Source organism: Myotis brandtii, unplaced genomic scaffold (genome assembly GCF_000412655.1).
Source record: "Myotis brandtii unplaced genomic scaffold, ASM41265v1 scaffold390, whole genome shotgun sequence".
NCBI lineage: Eukaryota > Metazoa > Chordata > Mammalia > Chiroptera > Vespertilionidae > Myotis > Myotis brandtii.
The window spans coordinates 1,361,533-1,388,895 of NW_005364954.1; the positions used below are offsets into that span (position 1 = coordinate 1,361,533).

The 27,363-nt window shown below is 46.5% G+C and overlaps 1 protein-coding gene across 2 annotated transcripts in view; it reads left to right on the forward strand.

Annotated features, from left to right (window-relative positions):
- Positions 1-27,363, forward strand: part of ADCY8 (adenylate cyclase 8 (brain)) — a 141,309-nt gene that overhangs the window by 22,747 nt on the left and 91,199 nt on the right. For both annotated transcript variants that reach the window (XM_014544993.1, XM_005872786.2), the window contains exons 2-3: positions 5,437-5,586; positions 27,169-27,299. In XM_014544993.1, coding sequence (XP_014400479.1) covers positions 5,437-5,586; positions 27,169-27,299 — 281 coding nt within the window. The remainder of the gene's footprint in view (positions 1-5,436; positions 5,587-27,168; positions 27,300-27,363) is intronic.

A 27,363-nucleotide genomic window follows, 5' to 3' on the forward strand; every position in this document is an offset into this window, starting at 1 on the left:
GTTTGCCACTGGAATCTAAATCAGTGCCTTCGTCCTATTTGGGGCTCAGTAAATATTTACCAAATGAATGAAGAAAGAAGGAAATTAATCATGAGACAGTCACCATCACCATCCATCTAAGGGACTGGATGGTACAAACTAATTAAATCCATTAATTAAATTGATCATTCAATAAATTCATTCATTCAACAAATACTGAGTCTGGCTGCATTAGTAAGGGCAGTGCTTTCTGGTTGTTACAGTTCGATCCTCTGAGGAATAGGCTCTGAGAGGGAGATTGCTGTGTAGGAGGCTTATTAGGGGATGCTGCTGGGATCAGCACCCATGGGACAGAAAAAAGAAATGGAAATAGACAAAAGGACATGGTGAGCTGTGATGCAATTTCAACAGTCCCATGGGGAGTTCTGCATCTGGGAAGAACCTTGTGAGATATCTGAGTTGGAGTTACGAGCATTTATATAGTATGTCCATGTACATAATGACCTTCTATGACCTTGGGTGAGAAGGCTCTCTTCAGCTCCTCAAAGGGGGCTGAGAGCTGAGGGCTGTCCGCCAGCAGCAATCCTAGGAGAATGTTCTCTGTACTTCTTTCCTGAAGGCAGATACAGTGACTCAGCTCAGGATCCACCACAGTCCACCCCTTGTGCCACTAGGATCTACCCCACACAGGTTCTTCTACGATCCCCGGGGCCTCTCTTCCTTGGGGACACTTGGGGGGGGGATAAATTAAAGTCCCCACTGCTGCAGCTGGTCCTGGGTCCCCAAGTGGTATACACTGTCGTCCTCCTCTTTCTCCCAGATTCCCCTCGCCCTCAGCCAGCCCCTCTGTGGGACTTGGTGGTTCACCTGATGGCATGGTCCAGAGTCTAACCTGTCAGGGGCCTCAGCCTCTGGTAACCATGCCTTTCTCAGGCCAGGATATAACCCTACCCGGATGGGAACTCTTGTCTACTGCTGCCTTGGCATGAGGAGCCCAACGTGCCAGATTTTGTAGTTAACGGGACTCCTGCTGGGTCACCCGGAGGGGGCACTCAGCCTGTGGAAGCTGGAACTCTAAAGCTCCTGGGCCCAGAGTTCAGGGTCTGTCATCACAGGCTCCCCAAGTGGGTCATCAGGAGTAGCCAGTCCTGCTTCCTTGTCTCCCTGACTCCTGCATCCCACCGACCAGGGATGCGGGACTCGATGGAGGCCTTTGATTTAAAATGGGCACTGAATTCTGGAGGGGGCACCCCATTCTTGGAGATCATTGCCTGCCGGACAGCAGCAGGTGCTCCCTCATTCTGGGAGTGGGGTCCTGGGGTCCGTGATGCCACCGCTGGACCCTATAGACTCAGGCCCGTTCCCCCCCCACACCCCCCACTACCACAAAAGATGCCCTTGGGCTGACACAACCTGACTGGAGGTGCCTACAGTATTGTCCCTAAGCCACACTCTCCTACACACACCTTTCCCCAAAAGTAGAACCAAACTACCCCAGGCTCCATGTTTAGATTTTTCAAGTTAAGCCTAGAAGCAGAAGCACTGGAAGGCAGCTGACCCAGGTCCCGGCTCTTCCCTACCCTCCGTGCCAGGCACGAGGATGAGGTGAAGGTGGCAGTTTCATCAGTGACCTGGCCAGGAGGGTTCCTCCCGCAGGGCAGCAATTCACCAAAGCCCGAGAGGCTCCAGCAGACCCTTGGCCGCCTCCTCCCCACATCCATAACACACTTTAGACGCAGTGCCTGACAGGCCCGAGATAAAGAGGGAGGAGAACTGAATCAGTGTCCACTTTGGTCTTCAAAACATAGCTGATTTGCCTGCCTGTGGATACGGATGACTTCATTTCCTATGCAGTGTTGCAAAAAGCCCAGTCTCCATGGGGAGCCTTCTCAGAAAGACACCCTCCTCCTCCTCCTCCTCCCCCTCCCCACCTCCTTTCTGCCTCCCCTTCCTTCTCCTCATCTTCTCTTCCTCCTCCTCCTCACCTTCCTCCTCCCCCTCATCCTTTTTCTTCTCCTCCTCCACATCTTCTTCCTCCTCCACATCTCCCTGATCCTCCACCTCCTCCTTCTCCTCTTCCTCCTCCTCACCTTCCTCCTCCCCCTCATCCTTTTTCTTCTCCTCCTCCTCCACATCTTCTTCTTCCTCCACATCTCCCTGATCCTCCACCTCCTCCTCCTCCTCTTCCACATCTTCCTTCTCCTGCCCCTCCTCCTCCTCCTCCTTCCCCTCCCCCTACCTGCTTCTCTTTCTCTCTCTCCCCCCGCCTTCCCACCCCAACTTGTCATTAACTAAAATGCATATTAACTAAATGTAAGTGTGAGAAAACTCTTCTTGATTTTCCTAGTACAGTCCACATTTAAAAATAAAGTTCTGTGTCCCAGGCAAACTAGGGCAGTTGGCTGCCTTAATACCACATACTAGCTTGGTGGCCTTACGTAATTACTTATCCCTGGGAGGCTCACTTTTCTATTCTGTGAAATGGAGCTAATAAGACCAAACACAGTCACTACTGGATTGTGCAATGGCCAGAACACGTGTCTGGTAGGCAGTAGGGTGGGTAAACGGAAGTTGCCAAGTCCCGTGCATGGAAGATGGCAGAGTCTAAGCAGTGGTTGCCTCCGGCTGCAAAGCACTCTTGGAACAATTTTGGCAACTGTGTTGTCTATCTCTCTGAAGGCAGTGGAATGAGAATAGATGTTTACTCTCTGAAGCTACTTTGCATGAACATAGTTTATCTTTATAGTTTGTGCTACCACCTGTTATATTTCTCATATTTAAAAAATTAACTTCCTCATTTTCTTCTTGCCTATTTTTAAAGGGATTAATCATTTTTTTCTCACCTCCAATCCTTCCTATTTTTAGCCTTTAACTTTTGTGCTTCCTCCTTAATGTCAGAGTTTTTTTGGTCCGTTTTTTAAAAAACCTTACATCCCTGTTCTCTTGTTCTTTTAATTCTAGTTTTCAAAATGCTGTCTTCTTGTTACCTTCTGAAAAGCCTGCCTTTCCCTCTCATTATTTTTGTCATTTCTCAGGACACCATTGATTGAACTCGGGCTTTGATGTAGGTTTTCCATCATTTACTTTTTCTTGTCATGGGATGCCAGCTGAGCTCAACATGCCCGCATCCTTCTCTACCTTTGTCTTAGATTTTCACTGAAGTGTCCTATCCTTTATTGCTCTGCTATTTTTTAAACTTCCTTGCGTACTATTTCTAATTCCCTTTTCTAATTCAGCATGGCCTATTTATAAAGGGCAGGCAGGAAGCATGGCCACAGGGCCGACAGCTGTGGGGAGAGCCCACGCCCTCGCAGGGATGCTGGTGGTACTCTCTACTCCTCCGTCTGGCTTGCTGACTCCTACAGACCCTCCCACCACTTTCATCCCATTCTCCACTGGGTCCTTAAAGAGCCAGCTTCACCTGGGCCTTCACTCTGCCTCCTGCCACATCACAACAGGTCTCCTTAAAGCTTAAGCCTCTCCATGTCATTTATCTGCTCAGGTGCATAGTGAGCAGTCCTTTCATTGATTATCCCACAACATTTTGGGAAAATAGTTCGGTTTTGAAGGCCAGAAAAATGAACTGGGCCAAATTCACATGACAAATGGCATGAATGGGAGCCCAGATCTTTAGTCATTGGGCTAGACTGCGAAGCTCTACATAGATCAGCAAACCAAACTATGTGGTATCTGCCCTCTTAGTGAGGGAATGACTTGCTTGGTCATGGGGGGCGGGGAGACATTAGAGATGGGATTTGAGGCCCCTCTGTCTGAGCTGGCTCCCTAATCCCCCTCCACTGTTCCCTGAGTAGCAAATAATGCACATAAGCATTCTTTTTAAAACAGCATAAATACTAAAGATTTTAATACTTTATGGTCCTCTGGAATAGTTTGTAACATGAAGGATGAGAATCTGTAATGCACAATTTATGAAAGAAATAAAAGATACATATTACACCATAGACTAGCATTTGGGGAAAAAAATGGCCTTATATTAAAGTATAGAGTGTCCCCAAAAATGTATACACACTTGACAGCTGATAGCTCAATTGATTTTTTTTTCTTTTCAGATTTAACCCGTAGGAATTAATTATTCAAAGTGTATATACATTTTGGGGGGACACCCCTTATATATCCAACAGTCATTGGATATCTGTTATGTGCTAGGCACATTCGTATATATTCACTTGCATACTAACTATATAAATATATAGATATACATACATGTACATTACTTCTGTGAGGCAAAGGTTGATTCCCATCTTTTCAGATTTAACCCATAGGAATTAATTATTCAAAGTGTATATACATTTTGGGGGGACACCCTTTATATATCCAACAGTCATTGGATATCTGTTATGTGCTAGGCACATTCGTATATATTCACTTGCATACTAACTATATAAATATATAGATATACATACATGTACATTACTTCTGTGAGGCAAAGGTTGATTCCCATTGTTCAGATGAGAAAGTTGAGGCTCAAGAAGGCATAAAGTGACTTGCCCAAGGTCAGATGCCTAGTAAATGGTGGAGCTGAGGGATGCAAACTCGGGTCTCTGGTTACAGAAACTCCAGGTGGGTGCAAAGGCCTTTGGTGGGTGGCTGCCCGCTCACTTTGCCAGGACCCCACAGCACCCGAGCGCCCCCTCGGGGTTGCGGAGAGGATCACAATCTCTCTATATTCCCCCGCAGTCTCCAATGCTTGGGCTCCCCTCCTCTGCAGCCCCCCCCCCACCTCTGCCCAGTGTGCAGCCACTAATGCTCACGTGTGAAACCAGTGAAGACACACCTACGTCCAAAAGCAGAGAGGCCCACACACGGGCACATTCTCCGGCTGTGAGAAGGACTTGTGAAGACACGCCAAGAGCGCACGCTTTGGGTTAAGAAGACTCCGGCCGGGAGAGTTCGGTGCCTAGGAGTTGGGTGGCGGCGCTGGAGGTGAGAAGCAGCAGACACTGTGATATCTCTTCTTGAGTTAGCACACCAGGACTTGGATGCTGCCCAAGAGGGCCTGAAAGCACAGGTCAAAACACAACATTGCTATTCAACTAAAACTTTCCCTGGGTCTTAATAGTCTTTTCCCTTCTTCTCACCTGATTCCCAGCCCCTTAAAAAGGCCAAAACCTTCCGCTCGTGGAGAGGAGAAGTGAGGTGAGTGTGGAAGAGAGAAGGAGCCCCTTGTCTTGCTTCACGCCTCCGATCCAGGTTCAACACCTAACTCGGGGATGGAGAAGCTCTAAGTTAGATGGATCGGCCACGGGAGGCCCCTTGGAGGGGCTGACATCTGCCTCAAGACCTGAATGAAGAACTTGGTTCTGCTCACCTGCTACTAAGCTTTGGGATTATTCCCTTAAGATTTGCCATGGAAATGTTTATTGATTTTCTCTCTTTGCCTCTACACAGCTCCTCTTTGAGCCACCTGACCGGGCTCTGTCTGCGATTCTGTTGCAGGTGGTGGCCCAGGTGGTGTTATTCATGTGCATGAACACGGCTGGGATCTTCATCAGTTACCTGTCAGACCGCGCCCAGCGCCAGGCCTTCCTGGAGACTCGGAGGTGTGTGGAGGCCAGGCTGCGCCTGGAGACGGAAAACCAAAGACAGGTACCGATGGGAAAGGCTGCGAGTCCTGTTGAGCTTAATTTCTGCCCCAACACATCTGGACTTGCCAGTGTTCTCTCAAAGTGTGTGTCACGGAGTTGCCAGGTCTAAAATAGTTATGGAAGGTCCTCCACACTCAAGTAACTGTTCCCTCAAGAAATAAAATGATTCTAGTCTCAATGTGATCTCCTGCTGCTCTTGACTGACATCTATGCTTCAAGGCTATGGTTCCTAAAAACCATTAAAATTCTCCTCTTTGACCCTCCTGTTTTTGAAGCTGTACATTGTTATTTCAGATACAATTTTTTTTTACTAGCAATTCAAATTGTAGTAAGCACATAGAAGAATCTTGAGGTTCCTAATACCTGAATCTCATTTTCACAAAAGATGACCGAACATAATAGAATTTATGGAACATTACAGGGCTCCCAGGACGAGGGGACAGCAGGTCAGGTCATGGTAGGAGTTATGAGTTCAAGTTTGAAGACATTAAAATAAAGGAGTTTCTTGGGCGGATGTTATAAGAATTTTAAAAATAGCTTCAAATTATATGTTTCACCAAAATAAAATTAGCTTTCATAGAATAAAGATTTTCCCCTATCAAAATTATTCATCCATTAAAAATGTGTGCCTATTTTAGCCTCTGAGAGCAATTTTCAAAGAGGAATAACAGGAAGGTGTTGAAAATTGGTTATAGAATCAACTTATTTTACGTTCAACATGTTTATGTACCCTTTGGAATTCTATGTTCAATGGATATGTTCTACAATACGAGGCTCTTTTTATTTAAAGTAGTCTGTGGATACACACTTGTTATTTTAAGCCTTATGCAATACTGGTATGAGAAATTATAAAGAAAGTAGCTGCAAAAGACACAGCATTTTCCTCATCTTCATTTGATCAAATCATCAGTAAGACGTGGATCTTTGGAATGGGGAAGCCAGGTCTGTGTGGTAATGGATGAGGCAGACAGGCCGGGTGCCACCTGCCAACACTCAGCTCCCACCGCCATGTGTTACTGCCAGGGGCACAGAGGAAATGGCTGAATGGCCAGCTCCTCCATGGACTTCTCAGGATCCAGAATTAGGAAATCTCTAAGTTCTTGTCTAAAACCAGTATGGCTCATCACTGATTTATTGTAGTTGCCCCAAATAACCCTAAAGAATAATTTAGAGGAATAACTTTGAGAAAGAATGCACCTTGCCCCCCAAACATGAGGCTCTCCGGGGACTATACATTGTGTTCCTCTGCAAAGCAGAGCAGCCGCCAGGCGGACACGTCACTCTTTCCATGGGTCCTCTGCCAATTCAGAGAATGCGGCCGGATTAATAATGTATCCCGCTCTTCTCCATGCTCTGTGGCAACCAGAACTGCAACTGTGGGTGAGTTGTCTGGGCAACTCAGTCTTTTATTTAATGTTCGTGAAATATTGGAGACACTAAAATGATTGCCTTGTTAAACCCATAAGACTTCTTTCCCACCCTTCAAGGGGAGTGTCTTGGAGTCACTGTGATGTAAAAATCTAACACTGGTAAAAGGACCTTCCTCTAGCCTCTCTAATCTTTGTATCTTTTTAAGTTGGTGGAAAAAGAAAATCATAATATACAGGAGCGAGGACAGGTGCCAACTGGAGTGCAGTGGAAAGCTCACTGCAGTTCATGCCACAGCTATCTTACCCCCTAGGTGGGCCACCTAAGCCACTGAACTTTCAGCCCTAGATCCCTCACCCATATGTGGGGCGATGTCTCTCTTCCCAACCTTGTGCTTGCCTCAAATGAGATGATGTGTATAAAGCAATACAGAACTATGTCAGCCTCGTTGTAAGAAAAGATTATCTTTTGGTGGAAGATCCCTTGTTCTGAGGATTCAGTACAATGTGCAGTAGGCGTGTGACGGTCCTGTGTCCACAGTGAGGGGAAAGCATTTCTGGGACCCTCTCCCCTCAGCAGTCGTATCTGAGATAGCTGGCTCTGCATCTTTCCGTTGACACTCGATCTCTGCTTCAGGTTCCCATTATCCCTGAGAACCACGTCAGTGGAGATGGGCAGGGAAGTTTTTTTAAGGAGACTGCACAAGATTTGAAATCTTTGCCTAGTGACCGACCATCTCAGTGAGCTTAAGCAAGAGATGAGTCTTAGTTTCTCCATCCGTAGCATGGAGATGATAATACTGCCCCCCCCCCCCCCCCCCCCCCCCCGAGGTTCCTTGTGGTTAGAAATAGTGTGTGTAGGGCCCTTGCAGCAGTGAAGAGCGTCTAGTAGACTGATTGTGCATAATGGTTATGAGGCAGCCAACATGGCAGTCCTGGGAGGACTCATTTGAGAACACGTGGATGGGCTTGTCTCGGCTGAAACCCCAATCGGCACTTATTCATGGGGGAGGGGAATCAGGTCGGTGGTCCTCCTCAGGACAGTGATCAGAGCTCAGCATTAGGCTCCATGTCTTTTAAAGTATCATGTGTCAGTAACAAATTCATCCCCACTTAACTCTTACCAAAGCTAATTATAGTACCATAACCGTTAGAAATTCTATACTTTGTGAAGGAGACACTGTCCCGAGGGCTTAAATGACATCAGATCCTTTTTCCTTGGGAAATGATTCCAAAAGAGACCAAATGTCATTTTTTAAACACTTCTAAATGCAGAATCAAAAGGCCTTATTTCACAGAAATGTACAAGTTTTGTGTGATTCTTCAAGCACTGGCTTTACCTCTTGATAGGATACAAAGGAAATATTTAAGTAACTTAATATGTTCAACCATGAATTAATTTATGTATTGAGGGTCTAGCGCAGCCATGGGCAAACTATGGCCCACGGGCCGGATCCGGCCCGTCTGAAATGAATAAAACTAAAAAAAAAAAAACCGTACCCTTTTTTGTAATAAGATGTTTACTTTGAATTTATATTAGTTCACACAAACACTCCATCCATGCTTTTGTTCCAGCCCTCCGGTCCAGTTTAAGAACCCATTGTGGCCCTCGAGTCAAAAAGTTTGCCCACCCTTGGTCTAGCGTGTGCCATGAGCTTTGCTGGACATTGGGAATATAATGGTCACTAGCAATTGGTTCCTGGTTTTACAGAATTTACCAGATACAGAAAGAGATGGGTGACTATGCAGACACCTATGGGAATGGCGTATGGGTCAAACCCAAACTGGAGGTGGACAGAAGCCTACCCAAAAGAAACGATGCCTGAATTGATATGTGCATAGGATTTAGCTCATTGAGAAGTGATGAAGAGTTCTGCATAAAGGTCAAAAAACACATACAAACATCCTTGGAGAAGGGAGAACGTAGTTTGTTGGGGCAATTGTGAGTGTTTCCATGGTAACTCCTGTGATTCACTTATTCATCCATCTATCCACCCACCCACCCACCCATCCATTTATGTTGGAGTAGCTACAGAGACAAGTAAGACTCAGGCTCTATGCTGGATTGGGACAGGAAGATGAGTAGAACTTTGTTGGGAGAGAAGGAAGAAAGAATTAGCAAAGATACTGATGTTAAGATGTATACAATGTGATGCAGCACAACCCTGGGGACACCCTCTAGCAAATTTGTGTACTTTCTTCAATGGTATACACTGCACTTTTCCAGTCAATGAAAAATAGATATTGAATGTTAACTATCAGGCATTGTTCAATGTACTGTATATACCAAAAGGGAGGAAGTCTGTTACAGATCTCTATTACAGCATGCCCCATTGGCTCTCGATCTCTGCATGCCTTCTTAGGGTAAACTGTGAGCCCCTTAAGAGTGACCCATAACTCATTCTTCTATATAGCCCACCCAGCAGTGCCTGAAAACCAGCATGGAATATATGGTTTGAAAAGACTGAAGTTTTCAATATTCAATAGTGGTTACTAATCTTTCTTCCCAAGAAAAATCACCAAGCCGTAGATAAAGTACACGTGGCCCATGAGCCGTGCTGCCTCTTGTTTTGTGGGTCCCATAGCATGATGAGATGCTTGGGGTCCTGAGCAACAGGCTTTTTCCTTCGATAACCTGAGGTTGCATGTGTAGTTCGTAAGGTCAAGAGCAAGCAGGCAGGAGAGACCAGCAAATGTTAACACCCTTTCTCCATGTCTCTTCTAGAGTAGGCTTTCAGCAAAGCTCCTTAAAGATGGCTCTCTACTTACGACATCTGCTTCCCCTCCCATAGTAACTGGATGGCACAATGCCAGGCAGAAACTACGGAATGGTCCGAAAGGTTGACATTTTTAATTTACGTGATTGGCTTCAAGAACTTGAGCACATATTGACCCTTCAGAGAGGCAAGGACTTTGTGCTTTTTAAAAAAAAAAATTTATCACCAATTATAACTAGCACAGAGCATATTAAATACCTCTTGTCTGGTCTCTTGGGCCCCAGCTTCCCTTCCTCCAATGTGTTCTCCATCCCAAAGGCCTGGTCTGGTTCAGAAGCAGTACCTTGTAGGGGTTCAAAGCAAAATCTTCAGTGTCTAGGAGATCTGGATTCCAATCCTACTTCCTGTGCTTCTTGACCATGGGAACTTAGGCAAACTATTGCCTCTAGAGCAGTGGTTCTCAACCTTCCTAATGCCGCGACCCTTTAATACAGTTCCTCATGTTGTGGTGACCCCCAATTTCATTGTTACAAATTGAACATAATTAAAGCATAGTGATTAATCACAAAAACAATATGTAATTATATATGTGTTTTTCCGATGGTCTTAGGCGACCCCTGTGAAAGGGTCGTTCGACCCCCAAAGGGGTCGCGACCCACAGGTTGAGAACCGCTGCTCTAGAGACCTTGCTTTTGTAGGTGTGATGTGCACATAATGATAATTCCTTTCTCCACGTGGTGAGAGTGGAGGGTTAAGGATGAACAGGGCTTCGCCCAAGGCAAAGGAAGCTGAGGACCTGACATCGATGCCACTCCTCTCTCAGGAAAACCCTTCAGTGGCCGCATTCCCTCCAAGATAAAGTCCAAACCCCATGCGTGACCCAACAGGCCCTCCAGGACCTAGTCTCTGTGTCCTCTCTCCCAGATTCTTCTTCGCCGCCTTGCTTTGCACTCACCAAACGACCACCAGCTCCCTGGACTGCTGTTTCGCTTTCCTGTGCTATGTGGTTCTTCAGCCTGAGAGGCCACCTCCCTCCTCATGTCTCTGCTCTGAAAATTCCACTCCCGCATCTCTTCCTCCATGAGGCTTGCTTCTCCCCGGGTTGAGTGAAATGCTTTTCTCATATTTCCAGTACGCTTTAACGTTAACTCTCTTATAGAACCATTTAGAACCTTTACCAGTCTGTATTTCTCTCCTTGGCCAATAAGGACTACTTCAAGGCAGCTCCTCCTGTGTGAGTTATCTGCTTCCCTGGTATTTATTCAGCACAATGGCTGGAATATAACATCTTCTGATTGATGTTTATTAAACTGAGTTTTATTGAATTCAAATGTTGGTGCCTTGGCTTCACTTCTACCTACAGGAGGGCCATGTTGAAATAATTCTCCTGTGTAAAAGTCAAGACATTTGTGCCCACTGTGACCCCATCAGAGACGTGGTGGAGGGAGGACGCTTATCCAATGCAGCAGAGACTGGGGCGGGCTGAGCCTGTGTCTTGCACAGACCTGCCAGGGGAATTTTCCATCTGGAAGCCACATCTTGGAACATCTCTCTTTGGGGAGTTAGATTCTAATTATTGTAGTTTTGGTAATTCCACTGCTCCTCCCAAACGATCCAAATGGCCCATATTTATTTTAAATATTTAAATGAATTAATTGTTTTCCTTTTAGCTTTGAGAGTTGCCCAAACCATTATGGTAATCCTGGCATTCTGGAGTCTCAGAAGCTCTGGGGGCACTGGAATAACGTTTCTTTTGATGCCATATGTTGCAGCAGCAGGACAATTTATTATTAAATGCGGCAGATGTTCCAGCTGTGTTAAAGCAATTCTGTTTAACTTTAACATCTTTGTTAGACAATATTGATGTAAGTTAGTGGTTCGGACAATAGGTTGGATGGGAAAGTTGGGTTTCCTACTGTGTTCCGAGTTGGTTGGTTTGATTCATATTAGTGCCCTATAACATCTAGGAAATGGTTTTTAAAGCTACAGATAACTGTAAACTGCTAGTGAGACAGAGCCTTGTCATTCATTCATTCATTCATTCATTCATTTATTCAGGAAGAGTCAATTCAAGGTTGACCTGAAAGTGGCAGAATCTCAGAAAATTTGTGGGGTTTTTTGTCCCAGGTCAATGGGTATCTTCATAATCCGAACACTTCTTGAACCTTGTACCATCAAGCCATTTATCTGCTTTTCTCCATCTCTTACATTCAAGACCACCCTTGTACCACCCACCTGTCAGGTTCACCTTTTTCTTTTATAAATATATTTTATGGAACTATTCTCCAGTTTGTACTGGAATTTCTGTTTCCTAAACATTCTTATCACGTACTACATTCATGCCATTTTCATGCCATTGCTTATGTTTTTCCTGCCTATCTGGTATAAAGCTACTTTCATCCCCTAAACCTTATCCACTTTTCAAGGCTCAGCTCAAATGTCACATCTTCTGCAAAGACCTTCTCTGTTCCCCCTGCTGTGACCTCCATGAGGGTTTCATTCGTACATTGCTTTATGCAGTGATACCTTTCTGCATTCTGCTGTGCTCTTTCTTTATTTTTCCTTCTACATGATAAACTCTTTGAAGACTGGATATGTTTCACTCACATTCTTCACTATAGCTGTGGATCCAGATGTGGAGAAACCCACGCTGGGAAGAAGAGCAGAGACAATGACTATACGATGAGTGCTATAATTGTGTTTTTCAAATATTCTTTCTGTCAAAAATATTTGTGAATGAGTAGATTTGGGAAATACTCTCCTCTTTGGATCTGATTTCTGGGGTCCTTGTCCTCCAAAACCAGGAGTCCAATGTCTTCGCGTCAGTTAACAACTTTGTTGAACTTCCTCCACCTACCAGTCAGACTTCACCTTTTATTATTCCTTTACACAAATGACTTCAGTCTAGGTAGAATCCTGCCTAAGCAAATTAAAAAAAAATAAATTTCACTCAGAGGCATCGTCTTCATCATCATATTCCAATAAGCTTCTCTATCTTTGTGCTTTATTTCTTTCATAGCTTCCTGTCATTACTTCCCATAGTTTTGTTTTCATTTCTTTCAGGTATTTTGGGGAAAGCAAGTAAAATGTGATGGAAATGTTCTACCTCTATGTCATCCAAAAGCCACTAACCACATGTGACTATTGAGCAGCCCATGAAATGTGGTTAGTGTGATTGAGGAATTGATTTTTCTTTTCAATTAATTTAAAAATAGCCATTAAATAACCATTTTTGTCTCTTGTCTCTCTCTGAGTGATTTATCATGACTCAACCTTTGCTTCTGGATTGTTCCCATGTCAGCATCTCTAACACCATGTTCTCTTCTGAGCTCTAGATACCCGTCGTCATGGACAGCTTCATCGGCGTGTCCCGCTGGTATCACTGGTCGGCCTGGTCACGAGCCTCTCATCCCCCTAAAACCTACTTCCTTTCAATATGACACATCCTTGTACCTGATTCACCCACCTCCAGTGGTGCCACTTCCTGTTGATGCTGTCTCCACCATTTATGTACTAACTGTCCCTATCTTTCTTTTTCTATTACTTAATCCCTCCCACAAAATAGCTTTCTGATTGCTGCTAGCCAGTCGTTAACTAGGGTAAACTGCTCTAACCACCTGAAGTCAACCCTAAAATCCTTCCTGAAAAAGAAGCTGTAGTTTGCTTTTTCCCATTTTCTTTATGAAATAGGAGACTTTGTGGACATACCGAGCCTCATGGGAATGTAGGGAGCATGAGCCACTGCTTTCTCTCCATCCATCTTGTCTCTCTGTCTCACATAGAGCAGGATTCCGTTGTACAATATTCAAAGCCCCTTAGCCTTCTGGTGGGGTAAGAATGTGGATCCTCTCCTCCAGCAGGGAGCCCACTGGCTCAGTGAGCCCCACAGTGGCCCACCTGCTCTCTCTCTGGCTGGAGACCTGTAACCAGTACAAAAAGGAGGCCTAGGAAGCCCATGTTCACTCACTTTGCAGCCACAGTCCCCAGCAATGAAGTGGCTGGTCTCGATTGTTGTATGCCTCTCGTGTCTATTTCTCAATGGGTTCACTTGAGAGGTGAGGCGTGTAGCTAATTCAAATCTCAAAACCCAGCGAGTATAATGCCTGCCAGGACCGTCTCTTTAGTGCCCAGTTTTTACTGTAGAAGACCTCACACTAAAGCCTTCCTTCCATGGTAGTTACTGATTACAGAATACAAGCCACGACCGGGCTCCAGCCTGACCTTTCAGTCATGTCACTGGCTACCTCCATCCTTGTGCTCTGACGCTCCACCAGACAGCAAACAGGCCCCCACACTCTGTGCCTTTAATTTTTTGCTGGTTTTTCCCTGTTTGCCCTCCAGATCTAGTCTCTATTCTCCTCTGCCTTTCTCTGTGCCCCAGGAGGCTAATGTCTATGGATGCATCAATCGGCCGTTACCCTCTAGTTTCTGACTGGGTTTGCCAAGAAGGCTCTGAATGGAAGGGCAGGGGTCAATGGATTTATCTCCCCATCTCCTACCCTGCCAGGCTGTGCAATGCCAGTGGCTGTATGTTCAGACCAAAGGCCACAGAATCTATCCGGCAGCCCTCAGCCATAGCTACAGGATTGCCAGGTTCCAGAGGTGTTTGTAGATCCACTCTTCCTAGCCTTTGGGTGCTTTCCCACCCATTGTTGGGTTTCTTAACTCTTCACTAAGCTCTCTCCCATGACCTCTTTGGAGGCACCAACTGTGTCCTGCTAGGACCCTCAATGACATGCTCCTTTTGTTTTATTTGTATGAGAGGCGCTACTCCCATCTCCCATTGTGTTTCTGAGGGAGTTCATTAGACCAGAAAGATTAGGAGTCAGAACAACTCTCCTCGTCCTCCATCCCAAGTGTGAGTACTGAGCACCTGGTCTAAATGTGCCTCGTCTAGATTCAGATGCGCTGTGAGAATAAAATACACACCAAGTTTTGAAGACAATACCAAAGGGGGAAAAAAAAGGAATGCAAAATACCTCTTTTTTACATACTGGTTACATGTTGATTACACATGGAAATGGCAATATTTGGGGTGCAGCCCTAGGTGCTTGTCCCATTTCAATTCCCAACTTGCTGGTGTGACTCTAAGCAAGTTGTTGAACCACTCTGGACAAGAGTTTGCTCATCTCTCAATTAGAAATGATTATTCTTGTCCTCACCCCTGGGGCAGTTCTGAGAGACAAAACCAGAATGCCTGAAAAAAGTGTTCTCTCAGCTGTAAAGAACCCTACAAATGTGAAAATCTCACCAACCGGATGCTCAGATGCCCCTCCTCCAGGAAGCCTCCTCTGCTGTGTCCAGTCGAGAGCTATTTCTTTTTCCTTGGCACTCAGAAATTTGTAGTTAACGTGGGGTTTTCACACTCTGCCTGGTATTGTGGTTGGCACTGTGATTCCCTCTAATTGCTGGTAAGATTTAGAGCAGTGAGCAGAGGCCCAGTGCTAATCGTCTGTGACCCTCCTGTAGCAGCTGACTTCACCCGAAGGTTTGTGTTTACCCCATGTGGGTGGACCGCCAACTCCTGCTCTCCATCTGGCGGCCTGGTTCTCTGCAGTTTCTCCTGCCCACTGTTTGCATTTTGGGGCATGGTGGAAGGAGAGAAAGCTCTGAAGTAGAACAAGCCTGGGTTGGATTGTTACCACGATAGCTGGGTGACCTTGGGTGTGTCACTTAAACTCTCTGAACTTTGGCTCTTCCCTCAAAATGATACCCTCCTGTAATCTCAAAGTGGATCCGAGGAAATCAAGCAGTAAAGATGAGCACTGGGGCCCAGGTTGGGCGGCTCAGTTGGTTGGGTCATTGTCCCCTCCACCAAAAAGTTGTGGGTTTGATTTCTGGTCAGGGCACAGACCTAGTTTGGGGGTTCGATCCCCATTTGGGGTGCATACAGGAGGCAACAGATTGATGTTTCTCTATTTATCTCTATCTCTCTAAAAATCAATAAAACCTACCCTTGGATGACTTGGGGATGGATCATACTTGGTCCTTGAACTTTTGAACCACCTGGGCCATATCTTGAGTTTTATAGCAGAACACATTCTATTTCTAGTAACTACAGGTTTTCTTCTTGCTATTTGTGTTCTTACTCAGATTTGGCGTCCTTGGAAGTACTAATTGCACCCTGTATTCACTTGCATACAATTAACATTTCCAGAGGCAGTTTAGACAGAGGACATCCATCACCATCACTGCCCTACCACCTTCGTTCCAGCCGGAGGAGCTGGGGGGCAACCAAGGAGCCACGTGGGGGCCTCTATCCCATAAATCGGTCCAAAGAAAACTGGAGCTGGAAACCTAACGCGGCCCAATTATAAAATGCTGAAGGCCAGGCATGCCCTGTTGCCTGATGTAGTTGAGGGCACATTTCAAAAGTGGTAGTAAACAGGGCAGGTGGAAAATAAATTACGTATTTTTTAAAGTGACCCATGCCTAAAATAGCTTATTTCAGCTGGATTTGAGTATGGGTCCATTGACAGGAATTCTATATTCTCTATTTTGCATAAACCACATTCAAAATAAAAAAAGTATACATAATAAAAGATACTCCTAGAACAACCTGAATACAGAACCATTCTAGAATCATCTGCTGTTTGTTTCTAATATTTTGCACATATCTTGCTCACGTGTAATTGGAAAGCAATTATTTCAGAAGGAAATTGAGTATTTACAAAGAGTTTAACTTTCTTTCATAGAAACAAATGCTTGCTTCCTTTTTACACTCACATTTTGTTTATGCCATACTCAGTTAAATGTGATCAGAGCAATAGCAAACACAACTGGTATCAGCAGATTTGGAAACAAACACTGCTGCCTCCTGGTAAAGATACGACGGAAATGTGGGGCACACATGGGGGGGACACCAGACAGGGGCCGGCTAGCGATGAGTTTTTCGCATGTCGGAGTCTCCATCAGGAGGACAGACTGTTGAATCAGTTAAATGGAGGTCTACTATGATGCAGTGCCATTAAAAAATTATTTATGGAAAGTCAAAGGACTCCACATTGATCTTTTAAACACACTGCAAGTAGTCTTCATTAGCAGCCAGAGTCTACAGAGTTGAGACATGCTGAGAACTCGGCTCTCAAGGCAAGAAAAAACACAGAGACTCACAGGGCAAATGCCATGCAGGGAAAGAGGCAAAGACTGGAGTAGAGGGATCTACATGTGCAGCTGGAGCTGAGATTGGAGAGATCTACAAGCCACGGAGCACCAAGGACTGCTGGTGGCCACCAGAAGCTAGGAGAGCTGGGCCACGGGTAGTGCAGGGCTTCTAGGAAGGTACCGTTGTTTTCTCACAGGGGTTTTTATGTTCTCCTGGCTCCTCCCAACTCAACTACTAGTAAAGGCTCCAGCTTTGTGCCTACCCACCAAATGCAAGCAACCGATAACAACTCCAGAAGATACTTTTCCGAAGTGTCGACCCCTCCTCCCAAACCAGGTTTAGACTTGCTGAGTTCCATTCTTAATAGGCTTCAGGCACAGTTTGATCCAGGGGCTATCCAGAACACTTGGTTGATGTCTCTTCATTGTTTAGGCCTGAGCTGAGTCATCAAAATCCAGTAAAAATTCCACATTAACTGACTTTTTCTTGGAGCTTTAATAGTAACAACTATATTATGACTATTTAGTCAGGTGACTACATTATGTAATGTAGACCAAGCTCTAAGTTAGGTACCAGAAATAAAAATAAGATGAGATTTTTTTTTTCATAGTAAACTGGAGTTTGACAAGCTTGGCCCTTTGCAACTTGGAGTTATATGTGTCATGTCTGATACCTCTCCACTGGATTGTAAACTTCTGGATCAAGAGAGGACTCAATATTTTCCCCCATAATATCTAACATGGTATGAGACATTCAGTAACATTCTATCAAATGAATAAAATAACGATTGAATTAAGGAGCCTTTCCCACAAGTCCCTTCCCCAAATATGGGAGAAAAGAGGTCCGGTGCATGGATTCGTGCACCGGTAGGGTCCCTCGGCCTGGCTTGCGTGGATCGGGCCGAAACCTACTCTCTGACATCCCCCAAGGGGTCCCGGATTGCGAGAGGGCGGTTCTCGGGTGACGCACCCCGGAATCAGGCTTCCTCTTCTCTGGTTCCAGGTGCATCACCAGAGGACCACAGCTGCCAAGTCACTGCAGCTCAGCAGCTCCTGTGTTGAGCGTCTTCCCCCTGGTGGCCAGTGTGCATCATAGCTACCAGTCGGACGGTCGAATGGTCACACTAGGCTTTTATATATATATACTAGAGTCCCGGTGCACGAAATGAAATTCGTGCACTTGTGGGGGGGGGGGTTCCTCAGCCCAGCCTGCGCCCTCTTGCAGACCAGGAGCCCTTGGGGGATGTCCGACTGACGACTTAGGCCTGCTTCCTCTGGGGAGGGGGCCTAAGTCGTCAGTCGGACATCCTTAGCGCTGCCACAGAGGCAGGAGAGGCTCCTGCCACCGCCGCTGCACTCACCAGCTGTGAACCCAGCTCAGGGCTTCTGGCTGAGTGGCGCTCCCTCTGTGGGATCGCAGTGACCACCAGGGGGCAACTCCTGTGTTGAGCGTCTGCCCCCTGGTGGTCAGTGCTCATCATAGCGACCAGTCATTCTGCCATTTGGTCGATTTGCATATTAGCCTTTTATTATATAGGATAGATTATTGACAAACATTGAATAATTTCCCTTCCCTCCTTAGTCAATGGGATGCTGGATTTTTCATTTACAACAGAGGGTGTTCCTGTTGAACTCTCTACTCCACCAACTCCTTTCTTCATTCCCCTTGTTCAAAACAGTTTGCAGGTAGTCTATGGGAGCCTCTTCTTTTATATACAAGTCGCCAAGATGTACATATTTCATCTTGACACCTCCTCACTCACCAACAGTTCAAAGTATTTTATGTCTCACATCCATTGTCCTGGTATCTCTTTGGAATATGCAAGACACAAGTGGTGCCCTGAGCTGACTTCTATATGAAGGCCGTTCATATTTCATTACAGCCATTTTTCCGTGTCTTGGCCAACTAGACTGCTTGCATGATAAAGGCAGAAGTGAAACGTGTCCCTGACTCTGCCCCGTGCAGAGCACAGTGTCTACCACTGGCTTATTCCTTAGGACACGTGTGTTTGTGAAATAAGTTTACCAGATGTATGAATGGGTAGTAGATGATAATCCAACACAGGTTACATGAAGACGTGGGAAAGACTGTGACACGGGAGTCAGCCCCACGTGACCCATTGCGCCCAAGAAAAGGATGGGCCCTAAATCGACCTCCATAGCACAGAGGCTGGACCACAGAACTCACTCACTGATGGACCCAGAGGCCTGGGCTCACACCCAGGCCCTGCCACTTGCTCTGTGTCCTTGGGACAACTCCCTAACCACTCTGGGCCTCAGTTTCCACTTCTGTAAAGTATCAATAATAAGCATAGCACCCTAGCTGGTTTGGCTCAATGGGTAGAGCGTCGGTCTGTGGACCAAAGGGTCCCGAGTTCGATTCCAGTCAACGGCATGTACCTTGGTTGCAGGCCCCACCCCCCCAGCCCGGGCCCTGGTCAGGGCTCATGCAGGAAGCAACCAATCAACGTGTTTCTCTCACATCGATGTTTCTCTCTGTCTTTCCCTCTCTCTTCCACTCTCCCTAAAAATCAATGGAAAAATATCCTCGGGTAAAGATTAACAAAAAACAAAACAAAACAACAACAACAAATAATAATAAACATATCTACCTCGTGAATTGTTGTGAAAATTAAGTGAGATGGTTCGTGTGCAGAGCTGGACACACAGTAAGTGCCCAGTAAGAGCCGTTGTTGGTAGCAGGGCTGTCAATATCACTGCTACTCCTTTTTAGACATTTGCTTTGATCATGAACTACTACATTCCACATTAAAAAAAAAAATCCTCAGCCTACCAGACACTGAGTTGACTTTAAATCCATACAGGGAGAAAGCAATTGAGGTGTTTGGAGTATGAAAAGATGGGAAAATCAAAGGCAACTGAATTACACCTTATGTTGTAAGGGGTAGCTGGTGTTTTCGGGTTGAAATAATAGAGAGAACTAATAAATGAGTGAGTATTACATGTATTTTCCGGGTAAGCCATACTGATTATGTGATTTTCTGCTTTTCAAATGTAAATGAGAAGTGTTTGATAATTGCTCTTCTCACAGGCAGAAAGCTGACATAATTAAACACTGGCTTGAACAGTGATGATTCAACTCATCAGCCACTGTTTTGATGGGCTGGGAGGAGGGGGCTGCAGAGACCACAGGCCCACACCTGACCTGCGTGCCTTCTCCAGGCCATCTGTGCAAGTGCAGCAGCAGCGAAGGGGCCACCAGCCATCCCGCCTCTGCCGTGTCCTCCAGCCTCTGACCTAGTTTCCTTTGGCGAGCTCTGGCCTGATAAGCCATGCCTTTTTAAAAATATATTTTTTTCTTGATTTCAGAGAGGAAGGGAGAGGGAGAGAGAGAAAGAAACATCAATGAAAGAATCATTGATGGGCTGCCTCCTGCATGCCCCACACTGGGTATTGAGCCCACAACCCAGGCATGTGCCCTGACTAGGAATCAAACCACAACCTCCTGGTTTATGGGTCCACGCTCGACCACTGAGCCACACCTGGACAAGTCATGCCTTTTGAGATGTAGCAGAAGCAGGGTATGTGGCGTGGTGTCCTGCATTCATGCATAAGTTGGCCTTGAGCAAATTGCTTCTCCGAGTCTCAGATTCTCCGCCCATAAGATCATCTTACTAATTCCCACCTCCCTGGATTCTTTTGACCATTAGATGGGCTAGAATACACGCAGGTAACTTTTAAAGGTATTATTTTTTTTATGTCGTATTTGAGGAGGATGTACAATCTCCTGATAATGCTGCAAGGAAATAATTTGAATTTTAATCAGTCTTTCCATCTCCAAGTCAGAACTACTCTACTTGCTATTCAACTATGATGATCTTGAGTAAGTGTGAAAAGCTCTACTCAGTGTCAAGACAAAACATAATTTCAATGTTTTTAAATTTTCAATGGATGAGTGCAGAAAGCATTTATAAAAGCATTCTAAAACGTGTATTGTGGTGTAATTATAATCAGGTATCTACAGAAACAGCCCATATTAATACTTAATACAGGCAATAATTTGTCTCATCTGTCCCCAGGCAGCCACAGGCCAGGCAGTCCTAGGTGTGGGCACCGTCGGCATTCACAATAATGAAGACAGTCTTTCTGTCAGGAGCAGATGACGGGGAAGCTGTGGAGTGTGAGCAGCAGGGCCCTCCTTAAAGGCCTTCCAGGGCCCTAGCAAGTGTGCAGTTATGATTTCCAATGTTTTTCTTAGAGGATCCCTCCGGCTTGTTTACGTCTCAGAACCACAAACCCTGCACCCGGCCCTGGCCTCTGCCCCTGCCCCTGCCTCCTCGGAACAGATAGAATGTTCTCTTCCCCTACCCCCCACCTTCAGGACCAAAACCTCTACCTTGTAAATACCCAAGTGGTTATTTGTGTTCAGACATGGAAGACAGTCTGAAAATGTATGTATTATTTTTATACCTTTCCAAATATTCTCGGGGAAAAAACAGAAACAAAAAATTTACAATCTAGAGGTACTTTCCACACTGGGATTTGTAATTGTCCAAAATATGTGTTGTTGTTAGCATATGGAAGCAATAGTTGGTAGCTCTTATAGCCTTGCTCCTGTCCCTCATCCCTGATGGCAATATTACTATAGCAGGTTTGGAAGTGACCACGGTATGAAAAAATTAATCAGAGGTGAAGGGAATGCAGCTCAGAATTTCCCAATGGCAAGCCTGCCTCTGAGTTCTGATTTTTTTCATCTTAGAATTTCACTGACTAGAAAGTTTATTTCTGAGAAAATTCTTACTGGGTTCATAGGCCACTTATTTGTGATGTTGGCAGTTCAGTCAGACAGAGCTGGTTTTGAATCTCAGCCGTGCGCACCGTGAGCCGTAGAAACTTGGGCAAAGGCTGTAGCTGGATGTGCCTTGGTTTTCTCATCTGTGAAATTGGAACAATCCTCCCTACCGCAGTGAATCCTTGTGAAGCCTGCTTGAACTCAATGCTGTGGTGTGACTGAGGGACCGGCCTCACCAGGCCCACTTCCCCACCCGCCCGTCTCACTCCCGGTGTCCCCAAAGTGCCAGGGTCTTGCTTCTATGACAGCGCTTCCTGAATGAAGCCTCCAGGACGCTGCTGTGTCTGCATGCCCCGCCGGCTGGGTGTTCTTCGGGGCTGGAGTCTTAATCAGCATCAGGATCACCCTCAGAGCTTGGCACGCAGCAGACACACTTAATGTTTATTGAAGGAAATTGAATTGAATAGTCAAATAGAACCAAAGAGGCGTGCTCCTTGGTGTGGGGCGGAATAGGAGAGGGATGTGTGCTTTGACATTTGCAAATATGTACTTAGAAGGACGTCCAGGGCACACGGATTTGTGTGTGCCTGACAAATCTTAGAGAGGATTTCTGAGTGCTGATGAAATGATAAAATGCCTTCCTGACCCCCTCACCCCTGCCATCAGGAGACAACAGGACTCGTCTAGTCCGTTGGCCTTGGAGGTGGGGCAGATCCTCTCTTGGGGCATCAGTGTGCCTCTTGTGGACTCTACGGACCAGCTTCTCATTGGCTGTGAGGGGCAGAGACCAGGAAACGCCCGCAGCCATGGCTGTTCGTGCCAGAGCTGTGCCACCTTCCAGGTCCACCCGCAAAATATAGACCCTGGGCATCTTCTGAACGGCCACCAATCGTGCCACTGGACACCGGAGGCTGCTTAGTCTCTAGACTTCAAATTGGAGATATCTGGGCACTTAGTAAATGAAGAGACCCGAGAAAATGTTAACTCCTTGAAAAAGATAAAAAGAAGGAAAAAGTCCCTGAAACCTTGAATTTTGTGTGTCATCCTTTAAATTACACTCCATGTCATGTCAATGTAGAGTATACAGACTCCAGCGTCCTGCAGGCCGTGGCCTGTGAGCTAGCCCCTGGGTGAATTAAAACACATCTGATGACCTCTGCTATTTAATAAGCACCTATTGTGTACCAGGATCTATAAAAGGGGTTTTGTCCTTTAGTGTGAAAAACAGTCCTGGGAGGAAGGTTATTATTGTTCCCATTTTGTAGATGAAGAAACTGAGGCTCAAAGGTCGTGGGCACAGAACACATCAGCTGTTAAGCTCAGGTAGGATCCCACTCAAGCTCGCCTGACTCCAAAGCCCTTCAGTCTTTGCATTTCGGAGCAGAACAACAGTTCCTGGGACCCTAGACCACCACCAGGGGGACATGGACGTTCACCCAGACTTTCAACCTCCCTGCTGAATCAGCCTGGAGAGAACATGCCTTTAGGAGCTGATTAAACCACAACTTCCGCTCGGCTGAGTTCACACTTTGCTTTCAGAAACAGTAACAGTTCTGGGTGAAAATGCCATAAAAGCCTTTAAGATATAAACTCAAAAGCCAGGGTCAGGATTTTGATGACACATCTTTAAATGTTTTATTATTAATCATGTGACTGGAGGTTTTTTACTGTGTAGCCCAATTGCCTTTTACATATTCTGCCTGTTCATTCTCCCTATAGATCCTGAGTAATGTCCCTACTCTAAATGATTTTCTCCGCAGCACCAATATACAATTAGAGCTCTAAAACCAGGCTTAAAATAGAGCATGCTTGCCAGTAAATTCATCAAACATTCGGGCTGTGATTTCAGTTAACACAAATATTAACTCTACACCAACTTTATGAAGTAGATGCTATTAGTTTTTGTTGTTTTGGGTTGTTTTTTTTTATTGAGTTCAGAGAGGAAGGAAGAGGGAGAGAGAGAGAGAAACATCAATGGTGAGAGAGAATCATTGATTGGCTGCCTCCTGCATGCCACACACTGGGGATTGAGCCTGGCACCTAGGCATGTGACCTGACTGTGAATCGAACCGTGACCTCCTGGTTCATAGGCCGATGCTCAATCACTGAGCCATGCCAGCCACGCAATGCTATTATCATGTCCAATTTACTGATAGGGAAATTGTGATACAGAGGGGTCAGTCACAGAGTCAGGAAGTATACCTATGATAAACCTGATTTTTCCTCAGCTATGTTGAGTTGGATATACATCTCATTGTCATCAAAGGAATCCGCATAATACAGCCACCCGTTCCTTACTAAACCTGTGTTTTTTCTTTTTTTTTTTTAATATATTTGTATTGTTTCCAGAGAGGAAGGGAGAGGGAGAGAGAGAGAGAGAAACATGAATGATGAGAGAGAATCATTGATCGGCTGCCTCCTGCACACCCCACACTGGGGATCAAGTCTGCAACCCAGACATGTGCCCTGACCGGGAATTGAACCGTGGCCTCCTTGTTCGTGGGCCCACACTCAACCACTGAACCACGCCGGCCGGGCACGTAAGGTTTTGATTAGATACTGGATGCAGAGCACTTGGCGTCTACAGAGTGAGTGGTCAATTAAAACAAACTATTGTCTACGACCGACCAGAGTGAGACTCTCACCCCGTGCCTGGGCCTTCACTGCAGAGGGAGGTGAGTCAGAGCCTCTCAGGCTGCAAGAGCCTGGGAGTGGCCTGTTCTTCCTGACGCCATGCCGAGGTCCTGATTCGCGCGCGCGCCCAGACTCTGTCCGCCGGGGGCTACCCCTACCCCATGCTGGGCCTCTGTGTTCCCACCTTGCCTCCTCCAGGGGGGACTCTAGCAACTGATCCCATGAAGCCATTCTGGGGCATGAATGGAGCACGTCACGTGAGATGAGGTGTAAATCCAGACAGGAGCCGCCATGCACTTTGAATCAACCCAGGCCCCTTTTCATGCAAATGAGGGGGGGAAACACACAAAACAGGGAGTAAAAGATGTGCAGAACGGAGCTCAAAGGCCACCCTGGGCCCCAGCCTGGCTCCAAGAGAGCTTCTGATACTTCTGGTCGCTGAAGCTGGCGAACCATTTATTACGGCTCAGCAGGAGTGGGAACCGTACAGAGGGCCAACTTTCCCATTTTCTTTAAATGGTGTGTTCAGGGGATGTGAGTGATGTGTCTCCAGCAGTCAACAAATCAGAGGGAAACAAAAGTGTCGCAACCGGGCTTTTCTAAGCAGACTCCAGGCCAAGTTCGTCTTCCAGAACATGCTCTGCACGAGGAGGGAGGGAGTGGGGCTGTTGCCGGGTAGTAGCAAGGCTGCCTGGAGGCGGGCAAGCCTGGAGCTGGAGAGTTTTGCTGTAAAAGTCTCCCTTCAAAGCATCCGTGTCCTGCTCGAGGACTGAAAGGGCATCGCCACTTAAAGAATGTGTTTCACAAATAGTTACCCTGTCCCAGGGACACTGCTGGCCCCTGGAGGGGGTGCACCCCTGAGCTGGACACCATCTCCGCCTTCCATGTGTCCAGGTGTTTGTTTAGGAAGCATTTAGTTAGCACCTGCTGTTTCCGGGCACTGAGTGCCCCTCCGAGCTGTGACAGTACCTGCAGTGACTGGGTGAACAGGGCCACCGGCACCTGGCGAGTTGACTGATAGCATGAAATGGACAAGAAGCGTGGCTCTCGGTCCCACGATGAGACAGCTTCCGGGAGAGGTAAAAGCCTCAGCCCGGGAAGCGCAGTGGGCACTTCACGAATGAAGCTCTTTGCATGGGAGCCCGGTCCGAGAGTGCAGAGAGGAGGAAGGGAATTAACGCCAGGCCCTTACATAAGGGGTGGCAAAAGTAGATTTACAGTTGTGAGTATGCGGAATTATTTTTTAAAATATATTTTATTGATATTTTACAGAGAGGAAGGGAGAGGGATAGAGAGTTAGAAACATCGATGAGAGAGAAACATCGATCAGCTGCCTCCTGCACACTCTCTACTGGGGATGTGCCCGCAACCAAGGTACATGCCCTTGACCGGAATCGAACCTGGGACCCTTGAGTCCACAGGCCAACGCTCTATCCACTGAGCCAAACCAGTTAGGGCAAGTATGCGGAATTATTACTTATTAATCACTGTACTATTTATTTGTATGACAACTGTAAACCTACATTTGCCCACCCCTGTATTTTATTTCATTGACTTCACAAAGCAGCCCTGTGAAGTGGATGATGTCATGGCCAGTTGCTGAATTATGGACCTAAGGCACAGAGGGGGCGTGGCTCACCCGAGGCCACGTTACTGTTAAGGGTCAGAGGCAGAATCCAAACTCCCATCAGACTCAAAACCCAGGCTTTTCCCATCCCACCCAGAACCCTGGCAAGGAATCCCGGGGAAAGAATTGCGCCCTGGCACTGCCGCTGGGTAACTGGTCAGGCTGTGCCCGTGATGCGACCTCTCCCAGCCTCAGTCTGTCCATTACATGAAGATTGCTCGTGCCTGCTTATTGCCAGGGTTTTGTGAGGAACGGATGAAAGAATGGATGCGGGAAATGCTTACAATCCTAAGTCACTGTGAAGACGGGAGAAACTATAGCAATTAGAACACACCTGTCTTAGACCCAGTTCCACATGAGAGCGAACGATATAGCAAATAAGCCAGATTCTTGCCTGGTTTCATAACACAAAGCCTTTGTAGGATTTAGCCCATGTTGCAGTTAAGCAGTTATTTTGCTTTGATGTTTATCTACCATGTTGATCACAGTGAAGCATATATTACTGCAGAAGAGCTTTAGGCCCCCACTTTCAGGCTGTGTGTGTCTCATTTCCTCTCCTCTGGATAAAGAGTTGGTGCCTCCTCACCCGGCTTCTCTCATAGGTCCCTCCTCCAACCAAACTCCGCACCCGCCACCACCATGGGATGCCGTCTTTCTCTCCTGCCATCTCAGTTGGGTACCAAACCTACAGACATCATCCCACATCGCCTCTCACCTGGGCCACTGCAGGCGCTTCCCCAAAGGGCCTCTCTGCCTCTACCTTTGGCTCCCTCCCCACCATTCATTCTCCAAACCACAGCCAGGAGGTCTTTTAAAATACAGACCTGTTTGTCTGTCCTCTGCTTAGTACCACTTAGTGGCTTCCAGTGGTCGTTGGAATTGAATGCTATAGACCTTACACATGCCTGCAAGATCTGTCTCCACCTCCAACCCCTTGCTTGTCACCACACCCTCCATCACACCCTCCAGCCACACCGCTGCTCTCTTTTGCCTCAGGACATTGCACTTGCTGCTTCCTTTTCCTGGAGCTCTCTGCTCCCTGCACTGCACCGGCTGGCTCATTCCCAACTCGTAGGTATCGGCTGTCATCAACCCTCATACTCTGTGATAAATGTGGAATATTTAATGTCTGTATCCCTTTTGGGATGTAAGCTCCACAGGGGAGGACCTCCGTCCATGTGGCTCATCACTGCACACCCAACACGCAGCACAGTGCCTGGCAAACAGCAAGTAGTCCCTAGATATTTGTCATGTTCGTAAATGGGATGAGATGAACAATTCCTCAGGGAATTCAGCCCATGGCTTCCCTGCTGTTTGCCCGCCCCTCTGAGCCTCGGTGGCCAGCCTAACAAGACTGTCCCTCTTTGTTGCTTTGTCCCAGGAGCGGCTCGTGCTGTCCGTGCTGCCCCGCTTTGTCGTCCTGGAGATGATCAACGACATGACCAACGTGGAAGATGAGCACCTGCAGCACCAGTTCCATCGGATCTACATCCATCGCTATGAGAACGTCAGGTGAGAAAGGCGACACCCCACCCGTGCGCCATGCACTCCCTGCGCTGGGCTGCTCTCATCTCGC